This window comes from Lethenteron reissneri, chromosome 51 (genome assembly GCF_015708825.2).
Source record: "Lethenteron reissneri isolate LAM-NWPU_2019-01 chromosome 51, ASM1570882v1, whole genome shotgun sequence".
NCBI lineage: Eukaryota > Metazoa > Chordata > Hyperoartia > Petromyzontiformes > Petromyzontidae > Lethenteron > Lethenteron reissneri.
In genome coordinates this window covers 6,243,321-6,265,035 of record NC_083829.1, presented here as the reverse complement: position 1 = coordinate 6,265,035, position 21,715 = coordinate 6,243,321, and the positions used below count along the sequence as shown (strand labels likewise).

At 52.1% G+C, this 21,715-nt stretch overlaps 1 protein-coding gene across 1 annotated transcript in view; it reads right to left on the bottom strand.

The window, feature by feature from the left end:
• The window catches only part of LOC133355502 (high mobility group protein HMGI-C-like), a 34,987-nt gene extending 21,409 nt beyond the window's left edge, over positions 1 to 13,578 (bottom strand). Inside the window, exons 1-3 of the mRNA XM_061572827.1 lie at positions 13,445 to 13,578; positions 1,503 to 1,710; positions 511 to 585 (exon numbers count right to left, since the gene is read on the bottom strand). Coding sequence (XP_061428811.1) covers positions 511 to 585; positions 1,503 to 1,658 — 231 coding nt within the window. The 5' untranslated portion in view covers positions 1,659 to 1,710; positions 13,445 to 13,578. The remainder of the gene's footprint in view (positions 1 to 510; positions 586 to 1,502; positions 1,711 to 13,444) is intronic.
• Between the last annotated feature and the right edge of the window lie 8,137 nt (positions 13,579 to 21,715).

The window sequence follows — 21,715 nt, the reverse complement described above, 5'->3', positions numbered from 1 at the left end:
CTAATCCTACATAATGCACGGGCATAATATGACTTTGAGACCCCCCCCCCACCTCCTACGCATTCCACAAGTAGTGACTAATCCCATAAAAATGCTAAATTCCTCTGTTGATATGCAAATTCATTTGTCACGTAGAATGGAAACAATAAATTAATAAAAATAAAACACAATTAAATAATTCTCACGACGTTTCGGCCACAACGCAAGCAGCCGTCCTCAGGTGAAGAACAGGGCTGTCGGAAAGACAGCGTCTGAATGCGTCTAAATGTAAGCAGCCGTCCACAGACCTGTTCTCCACCTGAGGACGGCTGCTTGCGTTGTGGCCGAAACGTCGTGAGAATTATTTTATTATGTTTTATTTTTATTATTTTATTGTTTCCACCCTACGTGACTTTACCGAAAGAACCAAGAAGAATGCAGACTTTCTTTCACAGGTGCTTACTCGCTCATCGTAATTGCCCCCCCAAAGGTGTGTGCAGGCCACACGCGTGGCGATCTTTGTGAACGCACCGTCTCTGGCGCCTTGCCCCGGCTGCCCTTGGGCCTGCCCCGAGGTCGCTTGGGCGTGGGGGCAGCCGCAGAGACCTGCACACAGAAACACACAAGTACACAGGCAAAGATCACTCGTATAGGCTATAGCAGACTCTTGGGGCAAGTGCTGTTAGCGAGCACATCTTAAGGCCGGCACGGCACACGAGGGGGTGGGGGGGTGGGTGGACAGCAGAGCGCGCGACAGCCTTTGGCCTTTGTCTCTCTTCTTGGTTCTTTCGGTAAAGTCACGTAGAAGGGAAGTAATAAAATAATAAAAATAAAACATAATAAAATAATTCTCACGTTTCGACCACAACGCAAGTAGCCGTCCTCAGGTGAAAACCAGGTCTGTCGAGGCGACAGTGTCTGAATGAAACAGCACACGTGCTTGGAGCCTCGACAGACCTGGTTTTCACCTGAGGACGGCTACTTGCGTTGTGGCCGAAACGTCGTGAGAATTATTTTATTATGTTTTATTTTTATTATTTTATTACTTCCCTTCTACGTGACTTTACCTAAAGAACCAAGTAGATGAATCCCTGCAGTCACGAAAGCTTTAAATCGAAATTTAACAGCCTTTGTCTCCCCGGTGACGATGTGTACACATCGCACCAGGGCCCAGGCGAGGCCCAGAAACGGTTCGAACATTGGTCACCGATGTTGGCCGTGAGCGAGAGTCCAACTCGGATTTGGCCGCGCTTGTACCGCAGCGCGCCCACAATTGCCCCACCGCTCTCCACGACACACGTGGAACGACACGTGCGGAGGGAGATTCCCCGCGGAGCCGTGCAGACTGATGTGGGGAGGTGCAAGTGCTGATGCATTTTTTTTTAAGATGCTGCCGTTTCTGACAATCTTGCTGATGATGATGATGACGACGACGGCGAAACCGCTTCAGAGACGGTGACGAGGTTACCAATCTCGGCAGGTTCAAGGTGAAGATGGCGAGCGACGATGTGATGACCTCTGACCTGCTGCTGTTTCCTAGGGCGACCTCTTTGTCGCTTGGCTGGTGGTGGAGCCTCTTCCTCCTTCGCCTTCTCCTCTCCCCCCTTCTTCTCCTCCTCCTCCCTTGCCACCCTCTTCCTGCTGCTCTGACCCGCCACCTCCACCTCCTCTTCGCTCATCCTCCAGGGTGGACAAGGGAACTAGGCTCCACCCCACCGGCTTCTCAATCTCCTGCCGGGGGGAGGTGAATCACAATAACAACGTCAACGACATCATCATCAACAGCGTCAACAACAAGGTCAACAACAACGACATCATCATAATTGGTTCTTTACCCTTCTATCTGGCAACAAAACTGACACCTTTTTGCAAGGAGTCATGTTTGCATAGACCGCAATACCTGCAGTCATAATACAAACAAAAGAACATAACTCTGATAATGTGCACTGTCCTTGAAGTTGATTGGTCCACACCCGAGACAGCTTTCCTTCGAGCCTAGTCTCATATGGGTTGGACCAGATGACGCCAAAAGGCGCACAACTCAAGGACAATGCACCATCAGAGTATGAGAGCTCGGGGCAAGCATCTACACTATGGGGACCTCATTTGCCAGTAAAAATATGATAATTGGTTCTTTACCCTTCTATCTGGCAACAAAACTGACACCTTTTTGCAAGGAGTCATGTTTGCATAGACCGCAATACCTGCAGTCATAATACAAACAAAAGAACATAACTCTGATAATGTGCACTGTCCTTGAAGTTGATTGGTCCACACCCGAGACAGCTTTCCTTCGAGCCTAGTCTCATATGGGTTGGACCAGATGACGCCAAAAGGCACACAACTCAAGGACAATGCACCATCAGAGTATGAGAGCTCGGGGCAAGCATCTACACTATGGGGACCTCATTTGCCAGTAAAAATATGATAATTGGTTCTTTAACCTTCTATCTGGCAACAAAACTGACACCTTTTTGCAAGGAGTCATGTTTGCATAGACCGCAATACCTGCAGTCATAATACAAACAAAAGAACATAACTCTGATAATGTGCACTGTCCTTGAAGTTGATTGGTCCACACCCGAGACAGCTTTCCTTCGAGCCTAGTCTCATATGGGTTGGACCAGATGACGCCAAAAGGCGCACAACTCAAGGACAATGCACCATCAGAGTATGAGAGCTCGGGGCAAGCATCTACACTATGGGGACCTCATTTGCCAGTAAAAATATGATAATTGGTTCTTTACCCTTCTATCTGGCAATAAAACTGACACCTTTTTGCAAGGAGTCATGTTTGCATAGACCGCAATACCTGCAGTCATAATACAAACAAAAGAACATAACTCAGATAATGTGCACTGTCCTTGAAGTTGATTGGTCCACACCCGAGACAGCTTTCCTTCGAGCCTAGTCTCATATGGGTTGGACCAGATGACGCCAAAAGGCGCACAACTCAAGGACAATGCACCATCAGAGTATGAGAGCTCGGGGCAAGCATCTACACTATGGGGACCTCATTTGCCAGTAAAAATATGATAATTGGTTCTTTACCCTTCTATCTGGCAACAAAACTGACACCTTTTTGCAAGGAGTCATGTTTGCATAGACCGCAATACCTGCAGTCATAATACAAACAAAAGAACATAACTCTGATAATGTGCACTGTCCTTGAAGTTGATTGGTCCACACCCGAGACAGCTTTCCTTCGAGCCTAGTCTCTTGAGTTGTGCGCCTTTTGGCGTCATCTGGTCCAACCCATATGAGACTAGGCTCGAAGGAAAGCTGTCTCGGGTGTGGACCAATCAACTTCAAGGACAGTGCACATTATCAGAGTTATGTTCTTTTGTTTGTATTATGACTGCAGGTATTGCGGTCTATGCAAACATGACTCCTTGCAAAAAGGTGTCAGTTTTGTTGCCAGATAGAAGGGTAAAGAACCAATTATCATATTTTTACTGGCAAATGAGGTCCCCATAGTGTAAACGACATCATCATCAACAGCGTCAACAACAAGATCAACAACAACAACATCATCATCATCAACAGCGTCAACAACAAGATCAACAACAACAACGACATCATCATCATCAACAGCGTCAACAACAAGGTCAACAACAACAACAACGACATCATCATCAATAGTATCAACAACAAGGTCAACAACAACAACAACGACATCATCATCATCAACAGTATCAACAACAACATCAACAACAACAAACAACGTACTTTGTTTACCCATGGAGAGCCGCACCGAGCCTCGAGACGAACTTTCAAGAGGGTGTTGCCACTCACCGAGAGGTCTGGGCCAACTCAAGAGGCACGCACGCAACACCCGCCACGCCACGTGGCAAAAGTGTAAAACGCCGGGTGCTGTTTGTTGCTGGCCGCTTGGTGTTTGCAGCCTCGGGGCCCCGTGTGCTCAAGCAACCGTGATGTTGAATAAATACATCAAGTATTCCATTGGAACCTCATTTGCCAGTAAAAAATATGATAATTGTTTTTTTACCCTTCTATCTGGCAACAAAACTGACACCTTTTTTTTTTACAAGGAGTCATGTTTGCATAGACCACAATACCTGCAGTCATAATGCAAACCAAAAACATAATTCTTATTATGTATGCACTGTCCTTGAAGTTGATTGGTCCACACCCGAGAACAGCTTTCCTTAGAGCCTAGTCTCACATGGTGTTGGACCAGATAACGCCAAAAGGCGCACAACTCAAAGACAATGCACCATCAGAGTATGAGAGCTCGGGGTAAGCATTTACACCATTGGAACCTCATTTGCCAGTAAAAATATGATAATTGTTTTTTTACCCTTCTATCTGGCAACAAAACTGACACCTTTTTTTACAAGTAGTCATGTTTGCATAGACCACAATACCTGCAGCCATAATGCAAACAAAAACATAACTCTGATAATGATATGCACTGTCGTTGAAGTTGATTGGTCTACACCCGCGACAGCTTTCATTAGAGCCTAGTCTCACATGGTCAGTTTTGTTGCCAGATAGAAGGGTAAAAAAACAATTATCAAATCTAAGTATTGTTGAGAGTCTCCCATTCTGGCGAGAGCTCTCGTGTCAAACGCCGAGCTGGGCATGAGCACACTGTCCCAGGAAATGGGAACACCTCCACTCCACTCCACAACTGCCCCATCACTCACGCAGAGCTGACGGTATGGAGTGGTGGTGGTAGTGGTGGTGGTAGTGGTGGTAGTGGTGGTAGTAGTAGTAGTGGTGGTAGTGGTGGCGGTAGTCGTGGTGGTGGTGGTGGTAGTAGTGGTGGTGGTAGTCGTGGTGGGGGTAGTAGTGGTGGTAGTGGTAGTAGTGGTGGTAGTAGTGGTAGTGGTGGTGGGGGTAGTAGTGGTGGTAGTGGTGGTAATAGTAGTGGTGGTAGTGGTGGTAGTAGTGGTGGTAGTAGTAGTGGTGGTGGTAGTGGTGGTAGTGGTGGTAGTAGTGGTGGTGGGGGTAGTAGTGGTGGTAGTAGTGGTGGTAGTGGTGGTAGTAGTAGTGGTGGTAGTAGTGGTGGTAGTGGTGGTGGGGGTAGTAGTAGTGGTGGTAGTGGTGGTAGTGGTGGTAGTAGTGGTAGTAGTGGTGGTGGGGGTAGTAGTGGTGGTAGTAGTGGTGGTAGTGGTGGTAGTAGTAGTGGTGGTAGTAGTGGTGGTAGTGGTGGTAGTGGTGGTGGTAGTAGTGGTGGTAGTAGTGGTGGTAGTGGTCGTAGTGGTGGTAGTAGTGGTGGTGGGGGTGGTAGTGGTGGTAGTAGTAGTGGTGGTAGTAGTGGTAGTAGTGGTGGTAGTGGTGGTGGTAGTGGTGGTGGTAGTAGTGGTGGTAGTGGTAGTAGTGGTGGTAGTAGTGGTGGTAGTAGTGGTGTAGTAGTGGAGTAGTAGTGGTGGTAGTAGTGGTGGTAGTAGTGGTGGTAGTAGTGGTGGTAGTGGTGGTGGTGGTAGTGGTGGTGGTAGTGGTAGTAGTGGTGGTAGTAGTGGTGGTGGTAGTGGTGGTGGTGGTAGTGGTAGTGGTGGTGGTAGTAGTGGTGGTAGTGGTGGTAGTAGTGGTAGTAGTGGTAGTAGTGGTGGTAGTGGTAGTAGTGGTGGTGGTGGTAGTAGTGGGTGGTAGTGGTGGTGGTAGTGGTGGTAGTGGTGGTGGTAGTGGTAGTAGTGGTGGTAGTAGTGGTGGTGTAGTGGTGGTGGTAGTGGTAGTAGTGGTGGGGTAGTGGTAGTAGTGGTGGTAGTAGTGGTGGTGGTAGTAGTGGTAGTAGTGGTAGTAGTGGTGGTAGTGGTGGTAGTAGTGGTGGTAGTGGTAGTAGTAGTGGTGGTAGTAGGGGTAGTGGTGGTAGTGGTGGTAGAGTAGTGTGGTGGTAGTAGTAGTAGGGTGGTAGTGTGGTAGTAGTAGTGGTGGTAGTAGTGGTGGGGTAGTGGTGGTAGTATGGTGTAGTTAGTAGTGGTGTGTGGGGGTGGTGGGGTAGTAGTGGTAGGGGTGTAGTGGTAGTGGTGGTAGTAGTAGTGGTGGTAGTAGTGGTGGTAGTGGTGGTAGTGGTAGTAGTGGTGGTAGTAGTGGTGGTGGTAGTAGTGGTAGTAGTGGTAGTAGTGGTGAGTGGTGGTAGTAGTAGTGGTGGTAGTAGTGGGTGGTAGTAGTGGTGGTAGTGGTAGTAGTGGTGGTGGTAGTGGTGGTATGGTGGTAGTAGTGGTGGTAGTAGTGGTGGTAGTAGTGGTGGTAGTGGTGGTAGTGGTGGTAGTGGTGGTGGTGGTAGTAGTGGTGGTATAGTGGTGGTGTAGTGGTGGTGGTAGTGGTGGTAGTGGTGGTGGTAGTGGTAGTTGGTGGTAGTGGTGGTGGTAGTAGTGGTAGTAGTGGTAGTAGTGGTGGTAGTGGTAGTAGTGGTGGTGGTGGTAGTAGTGGTGGGTGGTGGTGGTAGTGGTGGTAGTGGTGGTGGTAGTGTAGTAGTGGTGGCAGTAGTGGTGGTGGTAGTGGGTGGTGGTAGTGTAGTAGTGGTGGTAGTAGTGGTGGTGGTAGTAGTGGTAGTAGTGGTAGTATGGTGGTAGTGGTGGTAGTAGTGGTGGTAGTGGTAGTAGTAGTGGTGGTAGTAGTGGTGGTAGTGTGGTAGTGTGGTAGTGGTGGTAGTAGTAGTGGTGGTAGTGGTAGTAGTAGTGGTGGTAGTAGTGGTGGTAGTGGTAGTAGTGGTGGTAGTAGGGTGTGGGGGTAGTAGTGGTGTAGTAGTAGTGGTGGTAGTAGTGGTGGTAGTAGTGGTGGTAGTAGTGTGTGTAGTAGTAGTAGTGGTGGTAGTGGTGGTAGTGGTGGTAGTGGTGGGTAGTAGTAGTGGTAGTGGTGGTAGTATGTGGTAGTAGTGGTGGTAGTGGTGGTGTAGTGGTAGTAGTGGTGGTAGTATGGTGGTGGTAGTAGTAGTGGTAGTAGTGGTGGTAGTGGTGGTAGTAGTAGTGGTGGTAGTAGTGGTGGTAGTGGTGGTAGTAGTGGTGGTAGTGGTAGTAGTGGTGGTAGTGGTGGTAGTGGTGGTAGTAGTAGTGGTGGTAGGTGGTGGTAGTGGTAGTAGGGGTGGTGGTGTGGTGGTGGTAGTGGTATAGTGGTGGTAGTGGTGGTAGTAGTAGTGGTGGTTAGTGGTGGTAGTAGTGGTGGTAGTGTAGTAGGGGTAGTGGTAGTAGTGGTGGTAGTGGTGGTAGTAGTATGGGTAGTAGGTGGTAGTGGGGGTAGTGGTGGTAGTGGTGGTAGTGTGGTAGTAGTATGGTGGTAGTAGTGGTGGTATAGTGGTGGTAGTGGTGGTAGTAGTGGGGTAGTGGTGGTTAGTAGTGGTGGTAGTAGTGGTGGTGGTAGTGGTAGTGGTGTAGTGGTGGTAGTAGGGTGGTGGGTGGGGAGTGGGGTAGGGGGTAGTAGTAGGGTGGTAGTAGTGGTGGTAGTGGTGGGTAGTGGTGGTAGTGGTGTATAGGGGGGTGGTAGGTGGTAGTGGTGGTAGTGTAGTGGTGGTAGTGGTGGTGGTGGGGTAGTAGTGGGGTAGGGTGGTAGAGTAGTGGGGGGTAGGGTGGGGTATAGTGTGGTGGTGGTAGTGGTAGTATGGTGGTATGGTGTGGTAGTGGTGGTAGTAGTATGTGGTAGTGGTGTGGTAGTAGGAGTGGGGGTGGAGTAGTGGTGGTAGTGGTGGTAGTGGTGGTAGTGGGGGAGTGGGGGTGGTAGTGGTGGTAGTGGTGGTGGTAGTGGTGGTAGTGGGTGGTAGTGGTAGTGGTGTAGTAGTGTGGTAGTGGTGGTGGGGTAGTGGTGGTAGTGTGGTGGGTAGTAGTGGTGGTAGTGGTGGGTGGTAGGATGTAGTAATAGTGGTGGTAGTAGTGGTGGTAGTGGTGTGGTAGTGGTGGTAGTTGGTGGTAGTAGTGGTGGTAGTGGTGTAGTGGTGGTGGTAGTGGTGGGGTGGTAGTATGGGTGGTGGTAGTGGTGGTGGTAGGGTGGCAGTAGTAGCCTGATGACACGTCCCGTTGCGTGTTCTTAGTGTTGGTTGGGCTGATGGTGATAGCCACCAGACCTCTTAGTGGCACTCTCAGCAAGTAGCTACACGTGTAGCTGCACAAGTAGCTACACGTGTAGCTATAAAGTAGCTGCACGTGTAGCTATACAAGTAGCTACACAAGCTACGGGCCCCGCACTTTCAAAGGCCCCGCGCTAAACGCTTTCAAGCTATCAATCCCGGTTCATTGATTCTGCACTTGCTCTATCACTATAGTACTATACCGCCTTCAACTTTTACGAACGACTGGGTGTTTAAGGTTAGCGATTTGTCGTATTATCCGGCTGTGTAGCAAATGCAAAAATACAATTACTTTGCTATCTATGCAAGTTAAAAATGTGTTTTAATATTTACGTGTTTTTTTCTATTTAGGGCCCCTCTATAACAACATATGCTACAGGGTCCGTGCTAGCTGAATCCGGCACTGCCCACAGACAGTCCACCAACCTACTTGCTGTACTCCCGTCCCGTCTCCCCTCGTTCATGATTAGCGAGCAGGCCTCTCGCAGCAAGCTGCTGCGTCTACGCGCAGAAGTCTGCCATTCTTTCGTGTTACAATTACTGCCGCTGTGGAATATGGTCCATTCAAATGTTTGTACACGGCCACAGATAAAAAAAAAAACAACATCTTGTGTAAATGGTGTCACACAAGCAAGTGATGTACCCGTAGTGGTTGCACCACGAGGAAGGGAGTTGAGTCCAGGATGTAACGCGTGGTGGTGGTGGTGGGGTGGAGAGAGAAAAGATGTACGGGAGAGGGAAGAGAGAATTGGAGTGAATGTGAGCTCAGTGGGAGAGGGAAGAGAGAATTGGAGTGAATGTGAGCTCAGTGGGAGAGGGAAGAGAGAATTGGAGTGAATGTGAGCTCAGTGGGAGAGGGAAGAGAGAAGGGGAGTGAATGTGAGCTCAGTGGGAGAGGGAAGAGAGAATTGGAGTGAATGTGAGCTCAGTGGGAGAGGGAAGAGAGAAGGGGAGTGAATGTGAGCTCAGTGGGAGAGGGAAGAGAGAATTGGAGTGAATGTGAGCTCAGTGGGAGAGGCTGCGTCAGAGGATCGACGCTGCTGCTGCTGCTGCACGGAGCGGGACGGCGTCTGTTTTCACAGTGGGCGGGAACAGGAGTTCAGAGTGGGCGTGGCTACAGGGAGTCACGTGGGGAGGGGTTCAGAGTGGGCGTGGCTACAGGGAGTCACGTGGGGAGGGGTTCAGAGTGGGCGTGGCTACAGGGAGTCACGTGGGGGAGGGGTTCAGAGTGGGCGTGGCTACAGGGAGTCACGTGGGGAGGGGTTCAGAGTGGGTGTGGCTACAGGGAGTCACGTGGGGAGGGGTTCAGAGTGGGCGTGGCTACAGGGAGTCACGTGGGGAGGGGTTCAGAGTGGGTGTGGCTACAGGGAGTCACGTGGGGAGGGGCTCAGAGTGGGCGTGGCTACAGGGAGTCACGTGGGGAGGGGTTCAGAGTGGGTGTGGCTACAGAAAGTCACGTGGGGAGGGGCTCAGAGTGGGTGTGGCTACAGGGAGTCACGTGGGGAGGGGAGGGGCTCAGAGTGGGCGTGGCTACAGGAAGTCACGTGGGGAGGGGCTCAGAGTGGGCGTGGCTACAGGTAGTCACGTGGGGAGGGGTTCAGAGTGGGTGTGGCTACAGGAAGTCACGTGGGGAGGGGCTCAGAGTGGGTGTGGCTACAGGGAGTCACGTGGGGAGGGGAGGGGCTCAGAGTGGGCGTGGCTACAGGAAGTCACGTGGGGAGGGGCTCAGAGTGGGTGTGGCTACAGGGAGTCACGTGGGGAGGGGAGGGGCTCAGAGTGGGCGTGGCTACAGGAAGTCACGTGGGGAGGGGCTCAGAGTGGGTGTGGCTACAGGGAGTCACGTGGGAGGGGCTCAGAGTGGGTGTAGCTACAGGGAGTCACGTGGACAGGGGCTCAGAGTGGGTGTGGCTACAGGGAGTCACGTGGGAGGGGCTCAGAGTGGGTGTAGCTACAGGGAGTCACGTGGGGAGGGGTTCAGAGTGGGTGTAGCTACAGGGAGTCACGTGGGGAGGGGCTCAGAGTGGGTGTAGCTACAGGGAGTCACGTGGGGAGGGGTTCAGAGTGGGTGTAGCTACAGGGAGTCACGTGGGAGGGGCTCAGAGTGGGTGTAGCTACAGGGAGTCACGTGGGGAGGGGTTCAGAGTGGGTGTAGCTACAGGGAGTCACGTGGGGAGGGGAGGGGCTCAGAGTGGGCGTAGCTACAGGGAGTCACGTGGACAGGGGCTCAGAGTGGGTGTAGCTACAGGGAGTCACGTGGGGAGGGGAGGGGCTCAGAGTGGGCGTAGCTACAGGGAGTCACGTGGGGAGGGGTTCAGAGTGGGCGTAGCTACAGGGAGTCACGTGGGAGGGGCTCAGAGTGGGTGTGGCTACAGGGAGTCACGTGGGAGGGGTTCAGAGTGGGTGTGGGCTACAGGGAGTCACGTGGGGAGGGGTTCAGAGTGGGTGTGGCTACAGGGAGTCACGTGGGAGGGGCTCAGAGTGGGTGTGGCTACAGGGAGTCACGTGGGGAGGGGTTCAGAGTGGGTGTGGCTACAGGTAGTCACGTGGGAGGGGCTCAGAGTGGGTGTGGCTACAGGGAGTCACGTGGGGAGGGGCTCAGAGTGGGCGTGGCTACAGGGAGTCACGTGGGGAGGGGCTCAGAGTGGGTGTGGCTACAGGAAGTCACGTGGGGAGGGGAGGGGTTCAGAGTGGGTGTGGCTACAGGAAGTCACGTGGGGAGGGGAGGGGTTCAGAGTGGGCGTGGCTACAGGAAGTCACGTGGGGAGGGGTTCAGAGTGGGTGTGGCTACAGGGAGTCACATGGGGAGGGGTTCAGAGTGGGTGTGGCTACAGGGAGTCACGTGGGGAGGGGCTCAGAGTGGGCGTGGCTACAGGGAGTCACGTGGGAGGGGAGGGGTTCAGAGTGGGTGTGGCTACAGGGAGTCACGTGGGGAGGGGTTCAGAGTGGGTGTGGCTACAGGGAGTCACGTGGGGAGGGGCTCAGAGTGGGCGTGGCTACAGGGAGTCACGTGGGAGGGGAGGGGTTCAGAGTGGGTGTGGCTACAGGGAGTCACGTGGGGAGGGGTTCAGAGTGGGTGTGGCTACAGGAAGTCACGTGGACAGGGGAGGGGTTCAGAGAGGGTATGGCTACACGAAAGTCACGTGATATACGGGAGGCTTGAGCTGATTTAGCCGATGGGGAAGTGTCGTGGAGGAATTTTTGTTTTTTAATCTTCCGAGGCAGCAGAAGGCTCGTGAAGACAGACAGAGAGAGAGACAGACAGAGATCCAGATGATGATCAAGCAGCTGAGAAGAGACTACGGCTACCTGGCGACAAGAGGCATTGACCGTTCCGTCAGCGCTGGAGGCAGAGGGCTCTTCTGGTTTGGTTGACAAAGTGTCTTCACGATGGTGATGATGAAGGCGAATATGATGGTGGTGTTTCCCCTTTTTTCTGGCAACAAAACTGACACCCTTTGCAAGGAATCATGTTTACATTAACCACAATACTTGCAGTCAAATGCAAACAAAAAACAATGCTCATAAATTATCAGAGTATTGTTTTTTGTTTGCATTTGACTGCAGGTATTGTGGTTAATGTAAGCACGATTCCTTGCAAAAGGTGTCAGTTTTGTTGCCAGAAAAAAGGGGGAAAACCCTATTAGTATATTTTGGTACTGGCAAAGGAGGTCCCATGATGTAGCTGCTCACCCCGAGCTCTCATTACTCTGATAGTGCGTTGTCTTTGAACTGTGCACCTTTTGGCGTCATCTGGTCGAACACCATATGAGACTAGGCTCTAAAGAAAGCTGCCTCTGGTGTGGACCAATCAGGTTCAAAGACAATGCATAAATTATCAGAGTATTGTTTTTGTTTGCATTTGACTGCAAGTATTGTAGTTAATGTAAGCATGATTCCTTGCAAAGGGTGTCAGTTTTGTTGCCAGAAAAAAGGGGAAAAAACCCTATTAGTATATTTTGGTACTGGCAAAGGAGGTCCCATGATGATGGTGCTGATTTACGATTCAAGTCAAGAGTCGCGTGATCTGCTCTGTATGTATGTTGAATTTCTTTTGCACCGTACTTTGCCAACCGTGCTAATCCGAGGCTCGAATGAGCATTGGGGCGTCGGTGTTTACCTGTTCACTGTCGTGCAGAGACAGTGGTGGAAATTGCACATTCCTATGGCGGGGGTGAGGCTATAGCAGAGGACAAACCGCTGTTGACTTCATCACAAAGTGGTGCCAATTTTAGCGACGCCGGAGAGATGATGATGGGCTGAGGACCATCCGTGACGATGATTGTGGAAGCGGCTGTTGTTAATGATTGCGATGAAGACTGGTGGTGATTGTAACAGATCCGACGATGAGGATATTGATGATTTATAATTCGGTGTGTGATTGGGATGCAGGCTGACGACGATGACGATGATGTTGGTGGTAAAGATGATGATGATGTAGAGAATGATTGGTGAAGATGGTGGTGAGGAAAGTTGGAGGCGAGCAGCCTCGTTTAGTCACCACCACCTCCACATCCACCACCACCACAACCTCCAACACCACCTTCACAACCACCACCACCACAACCACCACCACCACCACAACCTCCACCACTACCACAACCTCCACCACCTCCACAACCACCACCACCACCTCCATCACCTTCACAACCTCCACCACCACCTTCTCCACCACCTTCACAACCACCACCTTCACCACCACCACCTTCACAACCACCACCACCTTCACCACCACCACCTTCACTACCACCACCACAACCACCTTCACCACCACCACCAACACAACCACCACAACCACCACCACCACCTCCACCACCACCACAACCTTCACCACCTCCTTCACCACCTTCACAACCACCACCACAACCACCACCACTTCCTCCACCACCACCACCTTCACCACAACCTCCACCACCTCCTCCACATTCACCACCACCACCTCCATCACCTTTACCACCACCACCTTCACCACCACCACCACCACCTCCACCACCTCCTCCACCACCACCACAACCACCACCACCTTCACAACCACCACCACCTTCATCACCACCACCTCCACAACCTCCACCACCTCCTCCACCGCCTTCACCACAACCTCCACCACCACCACCTCCATCACCTTCACAACCACCACTACCTCCACCACCTTCACAACCACCACAACCACAACCTCCTCCACCACCTTCACAACCGCCACCACCACAACCTCCACCATCTCCTTCACCACCTCCTCCACCACCTTCACCACCACCTTCACTACAACCTCCATCACCACCACCTCCTCCTCCACCTTCACCACCACCACCTTCTCCATCACCTTCACAACCTCCACCACCACCTCCACCACCACCTTCACCACCACCTTCACAACCACCACCACCACCACAACCTTCACAACCACCACCACCACCACCTTCAACCACAGAACGGAGCTCTCACCGAGAAAGGCGCTCGCGACCTCCTCGCCTCGTGGCGTCTCCATCCAGAGGAGCCCCCGACTCGAGAGCTCGGCCCGTGGCGCCTCCCCCTCCTCTTCCTCCTCCCCCTCTTCCTCTCCCTCCTCCCCCTCCTCCTCCCCCTCCTCCTCCCCCTCCTCCTCCCCCTCCTCTCTCCCTTCTTCCCCCCTCCTCTTCCTCCTCCCCCTCCTCCTCCCCCTCCTCCTCCCCCTCCTCCTCCTCCCCCTCCTCCTCCCCCTCCTCCTCCCCCTCCTCCTCCCCTCCTCTTCCTCTTCCTCCCCCTCCTCCTCCTCCCGCTCCTCCCCTTCCTCCTCCTTCGCTTCCTCTCCTCCTCCTCCTCCTCCCCCTCTTCCTCTTCCTCCTCCCCCTCCTCTCCCTCCTCCTCTCTCCCTTCTTCCCCCCTCCTCTTCCTCCCCCTCCTCCTCCTCCCCCTCCTCCTCCTCTCCCTCCTCCTCCCCCTCCTCCTCCTCCCCCTCCTCCCCCTCCTCCTCCCCCTCCTCCTCCTCCCCCTCCTCTCCCTCCTCCTCTCTCCCTTCTTCCCCCCTCCTCTTCCTCCCCCTCCTCCTCCTCTCCCTCCTCCTCCCCCTCCTCCTCCCCCTCCTCCTCCTCTCCCTCCTCCTCCCCCTCCTCCTCCCCCTCCTCCTCCTCCCCCTCCTCTTCCTCCTCCTCCCCCTTCTCCCCCTCCTGCCTCTCTTACCTGACCCCCCCCCCACTACCCTCCTTATCGACTCACGCAAGGCCCCCCCAAACCACTACCTTTCCCCCACCCCCCTCCCCGCCCCTCAAGCTGAACTTCTTTCGCACCGTACGTAACCAACCGTGCTCACACCCACCCCCAGATTGCGTCTCTGAGTGTAGAGGCCGGGAGAGAGAGAGAAGGCCGGGAGGGGAGAGTTGACGAGGAGAGAGTGAGCGAGACTCGTAGCCTGAGTGCGAGGAGTTACGTGGGGAGAGGGGGGGGGTGCAGGGAGAGGGGGGGGGGGCAGAGAGGAGGGGGGCAGAGAGGGGGGGGTGCTAGAGGGGGGACCTCCCGACTGGCCAATGGGAAAAGTTGGATTGTTGAAATGTGAGTGTGTGTGTGGGTGGGCGGGTTATGTGTGTGTGTAAGAGAATGTGTGTGTGTAGGGGTGAGTGTGTGTGTGGGATTGCGAGAGAGAATGTGTGTGTGTAGGGGTGTGTGTGTAGTGGTGAGTGAGTGTGTGTGTAGGGTGTGTGTGTGTGTATGGGGTGAGTGTGTGTAGTGGTGAGTGTGTGTGTGTAGGGGTGAGTGTGTGTGTGGGATTGCGAGAGAGAGAATGTGTGTGTGTAGTGGTGAGTGTGTGTGTGTAGGGGTGTGTGTGTCATTGCGAGAGAGAGAATGTGTGTGTGTGTAGGGGACGAATATCAACCGGTCCTGGGCCTCCCCTAGGTCGACTCAGCCTCAAATGAGTTCTGTACCTAGTGCGGTGTGTAAACACCACCACTGGGGTCGTGGTGTTGTCCACACGCACACCACCACACACATTACCCCCACACAGCCATCCACGCACAATAACTCACACACACGTTGTTGTCACCCACTCTCCCACACTCTCTCTTTCACTCACTCAACTCCACGTCACCCACTCTGACACCCCCTCTCACATCCCACGCAAAGACAAAGATCCCCCCTGTAGTCTTAGCAGACTGTTGGGACAAGTGCTATATCACTAGCATCATACCCGACCGCCTTCGTATCACAAAAGTGGCTGTTTACTACGCACCGCACCGGGTACTCATTTGAGGCTGAGTCGAGCTAGGGGAGGCCCAGGACCGGTTCAGATAATCGTCAGTGATGTTGGCCGGGAATCGAACCCGGGTCGCCGGGTTTGTGTCGCATTGGGCGAACCACGACACTACCGCTCCACACAAACACTCTCACACACTCACACACACTCTCACACACACACACTCTCACTCACACACTCACACTCTCACACACACACACTCTCACACACACTCACACACACTCTCACTCACACACACTCACACACACTCTCACTCACACACACACTCTCACACACACTCACTCTCACTCACACACACACTCTCACACACACTCACTCTCACTCACACTCTCACTCACACTCTCACACACACACACTCTCACACACACACTCTCTCTCACTCACACTCTCACTCACACACACTCACTCACACTCTCACACACACACTCTCTCTCACACACGCTCACTCACACTCACTCACACTCTCACTCACACACACTCACTCTCTCACTCCCACACACTCTCCCACGCACTCTCTCTCATTCACACACACACTCACACACACTCTCACTCACACACACACTCTCACTCACACACACACTCTCACACACACTCTCACTCACACACACACTCTCACACACACTCACTCTCACTCACACACACACTCTCACACACACTCAATCTCACTCACACTCTCACTCACACTCTCACTCACACACACTCTCACTCACACACACACTCACACACACTCTCACACACACTCTCTCACTCACACTCTCACTCACACACACTCTCACACACTCTCTCTCACACACACTCTCACACACACACACTCTCACTCACACACACTCTCACTCACACACACTCTCACTCACACACACACACTCTCTTACTCACACACACTCTCACTCACACACACTGTTACTCACACACACTATCTCACACACACACTCTACCACGCCCTCCCTCTCACACACACTCTCTCTCACACACACACTCTCTCTCACACACACACACACTCTCACTCACACACACTCTCTCACGCATACACACACACACTCTCTCACACACACGCACACACTCTCTCACTCACACTCTCACACACACACTCTCCCTCTCACACACGCTCTCACTCACACACACTCTCCCACGCCCTCCCTCTCACACACTCACACACCCTCTCTCTCTCTCACACACACACACTCTCACTCACACACGCTCTCACTTACACACACTCACACACACACACTCTCACTCACACACGCTCTCACTCACACACACTCTACCACGCCCTCCCTCTCACACACACTCACACACACACTCTCTCACACACACGCACACACTCTCTCACTCACACTCTCACACACACACTCTCCCTCTCACACACGCTCTCACTCACACACACTCTCCCACGCCCTCCCTCTCACACACTCACACACCCTCTCTCTCTCTCTCACACACACACACTCTCACTCACACACGCTCTCACTTACACACACTCACACACACACACTCTCACTCACACACACACATTCCCTCTACCCTTTCACATTCTCTCTCTCCTCTCTCTCTCTCTCCTCCCTCTCCTCTCAGACATCTCGGCGCCTTCCTTCTCGTGACGTCTGAAGCAGCGGATTCGATAAAGCCGCCTCCTCCTACTCAGCATCATCAGCATCATCATCTTTCTCATCAGCAGCAGTATCATCATCATCTTTCTCATCAGCAGCACGATTACGAACATCATCTTTCCCATCATCAGCAGCACCACCATCACCTACAGCAATGCCATCGGCATAATCGTTGTCAGCAGTAGCATCAGCAACCTCAGCATCGTCATCATCAGCAGCAGCATCATCAACATCAGCATTACCAACATCATCCCTATCATCATCAGCAGCATCATCATCAGCATTACCAACATCATCTCTATCGTCATCATCATCAGCAGCATCATCATCAGCATTACCACCATCATCTCTATCGCCATCATCAGCAGCAGCATCATCATGAGCAGCATTACCAACATCATCTCAATCGTCATCATCATCATCAGCATTACCAACATCATCTCTATCATCATCAGCAGCAGCATCATCATCAGAATTACCATCATCATCTCTATTGCCATCATCATCAGCATCATCATCAGCATTACCAACATCATCTCTGTCGTCATCATCAGCATCATCATCAGCATTACCAACATCATCTCTATCGCCATCGTCATCAGCAGCATCATCATCAGCATTACCATCATCTCTGTCGTCATCATCAGCAGCATCATCATCAGCATTACCAGCATCATCCCTATCGTCATCATCAGCAGCAGCATCATCATCAGCATTACCAACATCATCTCTATCGTCATCATCATCAGCATCATCATCAGCATTACCAACATCATCCCTATCGTCATCATCATCAGCATCATCATCAGCAGCATTACCACCATCATCTCAATCGTCATCATCATCAGCAGCATCAGCATTACCAACATCATCTCTACGTCATCATCAGCAGCATCGTCATCATCATCAGCATTACCAACAGCATCTCTATCATCATCATCATCAGCAGCATCATCATCAGCATTACCAACATCATCTCTATCGCCATCATCATCAGCAGCAGCATCAGGGTGTGATGGGTCACTCGGTGACGTAGGGGCCGTCCATAAATGACGTCACGCGATTTTGGACGATTTTTGACCCCCCCCCCCCTCGTCACACGGCGTCACAAAAAGTCAGACCCCCCCCCCCCTCAAATATGACGTCACAAAGCTCTGCCCCCCCCCCCCAAAAAAAACACGCTTCAAATCGCTTTAAACTATTGTCATTGTAGTGCGTGTTTAATGTGGCGCTGCACTCTGATGTTGTAGGAGAAAACATTTATTAAAAAGTCTATTTCATTAAGTAGAACGTGTTGTCTATATCTATTTAAAGTTGCGCATTTTTACGTGACGTCACATTTCTCAACCCTCCCCCCCTCGTCACACATCGTCACAAATGTCTGACCCCCCCCCCCCCAGGTGCGTGACGTCATTTATGGACGGCCCCTTATTCACACGGCAATGAATAGGTGACACCTCGTCACGCCACCAAATTTGATAACTGCTCATCAGAAAACGAACGTCAAATGTAATTATCATCATCATCAGGTTTCCTGCATGGTGTCCACCAGTCCAGTCTCCATCGCTCGTCATCCATTCCACCTTCTGGCCTCTCTATTCGTGGTGCCATTAAGCAGGGCCAATGCACGAAACGTCGCCTATTACATACATTTCTTTCCTTTCGAAGGCCACAGTGTCTTTTGACGAATGCTTTTGGGTTTTATTGCCATTGGAGCGATGCAATCATCATCATCAGCAGCAGCGACTACGAGATGACGCTTGCTCATCTTCTTCTGATCGCGATCAGCGCAATCATCATCGTGACGTCAATGATTTCTTGATTATAATCTGATGAGCGACATCTGATCACTGACCTCACCATCGTCAGATCGTCATCGGTGGCATGATCACGGCGTCTTTGATCATCGTCATCGTTGATTGTGACGCGGGTCCCAGCGGTAACGCGTTGCAGAAGCTCGCGGTTCAAACCCGCAGGCCACCCCGCTCAATACTGCTTGGGCTGCATTGCCCAGAGCGTGCCACTAACAGTGGACGACAACGTTCCCGTGTCGTCATTCGAAACGAGACGTCATTGTGTACCCGCCGCACGGCCCGCATTTGACAAATTTAAACCATAAAATTACACCGCAAATTACTCAATTGGGATCAGACACAGCAGCAGCAGCAGTAGCAATTATCGCCGCCGCCCCCTCCCCTACTGTGAAACTACCGCATGCTCTCTGTCTCTGAAACGCAGCAGCAGCAGCATCAGCAGCAGCAGCATCAGCAGCAGCATCAGCAGCAGCAGCATCAGCAGCAGCAGCATCAGCAGCAGCATCAGCATCAGCAGCATCAGCCGCAGCATCAGCAGCATCAGCAGCATCAGCATCATCAGCAGCAGCAGCAGCATCAGCAGCAGCATCAGCAGCATCAGCAGCAGCATCAGCAGCATCAGCATCAGCAGCATCAGCATCATCAGCAGCAGCATCAGCAGCAGCATCAGCAGCGACGTCTTCCTGCGTTGATGATCGCCTCGTGCCACACAGGGGCAGCTGCCACTGGGGGTGACGCCTCGGCTAGTCCACACAGCATCGTCCATACGGCCTCGGCGTTACTGTGTGAGGCTACGCGAGACGCAGACGGCGTCTTCCCTGCGTTGATGACCGCCTTGCGCATGGAGGAACAACAGTTCCAATGCTAAATCGATGGACGTTGAACTTCTTTCGCGCCGTACCTAGCTAACCCAAGGACAACAAACTAATCTTAGCACGTGCACAAGCATCAACTCGGATTCATCGAGGGGCGTGGATTCATTTGTATTGAAAGCATCGTCGTCAGTATCACAGCGTCAGTATTATCGTCAACACTGGCTGTGGCATCATTTTCATCGTCAATTCTCGCGTCATGTAAACCAGCATCGTCATCATCATTCAAATCATTCATGACGTCACTATCAATGATCATCATCATCATCATCAACGTGATAAATATCAAGCAATCATCACTCATGAAAGGCACCGCGACTCCGCACAGATGATACAACGCGCTCAGCATCATCATAAACATCAGTATCGTGATTATAAATACCATCGGCACGGACATAACGCTCAGCAACGTGCACATAGAGGTCTCGCGTGACTTCTAATTGGCTCACGTACAATCCCAACATCATCATCAGCAGCAGCGTCATCGTGAATATCGACTCACAAATATCATGAAACATCGGCATCATTCACGCACAGGACTCGTGTGACCGTATGGAGCTGTGGGGGGCCGGCGTCCACCCCACCGCCCTCGCTGGGCACGTGGGGAGCGCGACGTCCACCCCCTCCGCTCCCTCCTCCACCGCCAATTGAGGGACACCGTAATGTGACCTGTCCTGTGACTGTGAGGCCAATCTCCTGGCACCGGGAAACCGCGGCACTTTCCTCCCTAGGGGCTCTTCGGATGAAAACCCGTTGTGCCAGGCGATCCCCCGCCAGGACACTACGTGTGGGCGCTCTGGGTGTGTGTGTGTGTGCGCTGCGTGTGTGTGTGTGCTGCGTGTGTGTGCTGCGTGTGTGTGGTGCATGTGTGTGTGTGCTGCGTGTGTGTGGTGCGTGTGTGTGTGCTGCGTGTGTGCGTGTGTGCTGCATGTGTGTGTGCTGCATGTGTGTGTGCTGCGTGTGTGCGTGTGTGTGTGCGCTGCGTGTGTGTGTGCGCTTTGGATGTGTGTGTGCGCTGCGTGTGTGTGTTGTGTGTGTATGTGCTGCGTGTGTGTGTTGTGTGTGTGTGTATGTGCTGCGTGTGTGTGTGCTGCGTGCGTGTGTGCTGCATGTGTGTGTGTTGTGTGTGTATGTGCTGCGTGTGTGTGTGTGCTGCGTGTGTGTGTACTGCATGTGTGTGCTGTGTGTGCTGAATTGTGTGTGTGTGCTGTGTGTGTGTGCTGTGTGAGTGTGTGTGCTGTGTGTGCTGTGTGTGTGTGCGTGTGTATGTGCTGCGTGTGTGTATGTGTGTGTGTATGTGTGTGCTCAGTGTGTGCGCTCTGGGTGGGGGCCAGGGGGGAGTAGCGGCGCTTGCAGAGTTGCTCCGCCCTCCTGGCACCACATAGCTCGTCATCATCATCATCGTCGTCATCATCATCGTCATCATCATCATCATAGATGTCAGTCAACCTCATCGTCAATATCATCGCCGCCACCACCACCACCATTAACATCATAATCTGAAGTCTTGTGAGACTAATCAGCTCAGTACAACACGCTTAACATCAACGTATCGTCATCGCGAATATCAAAGCATCATCATAACTATGATTCTTCCCGATACAAGCTCCGTGTCAAGACCGCGAATAGTGGAAGACTTCGAGTTTATAATTATCATTATTATCATAATATTGTGATTATGCGTGCTCAGAATAGAATCAGCATATTGGTGAATGCTTGTGGAATCCGATGAGCTATGAAGCGCTTTTTCCACAGATGTCCGGCAGGGGCACGGGGTCAGAACGTCACCCAGGTAAGCCTCACCGAGACCCACGACTCGTTTCAGGAAGGTCATGACAATTTCTTTTGCAGTGGGGGGGGGGGGGGTAGGCGATGATTGCTGCTGCTACTGCTGCATAATCCCAAATCGCGTGGTTTCATTTTTTCTAAATCTGCGACCAGTGACGGCTGGCAACACAAATGAAACAACCCCAAGCTACGGGAGAAATTTCGATTTAAAGCTTCTTTCGTGACTGCAGGGATTCATCTTCTTGGTTCTTTCGGTAAAGTCACGTAGAAGGGAAAAAATAAAAAAATAAAACATAATCAAATAATTCTCACGACGTTTCGGCCACAACGCAAGCAGCCGTCCTCAGGTGAAGAACAGGTCTGTCGGAAAGACAGCTGCCTTTCTGTTCTTCACCTGAGGACGGCTG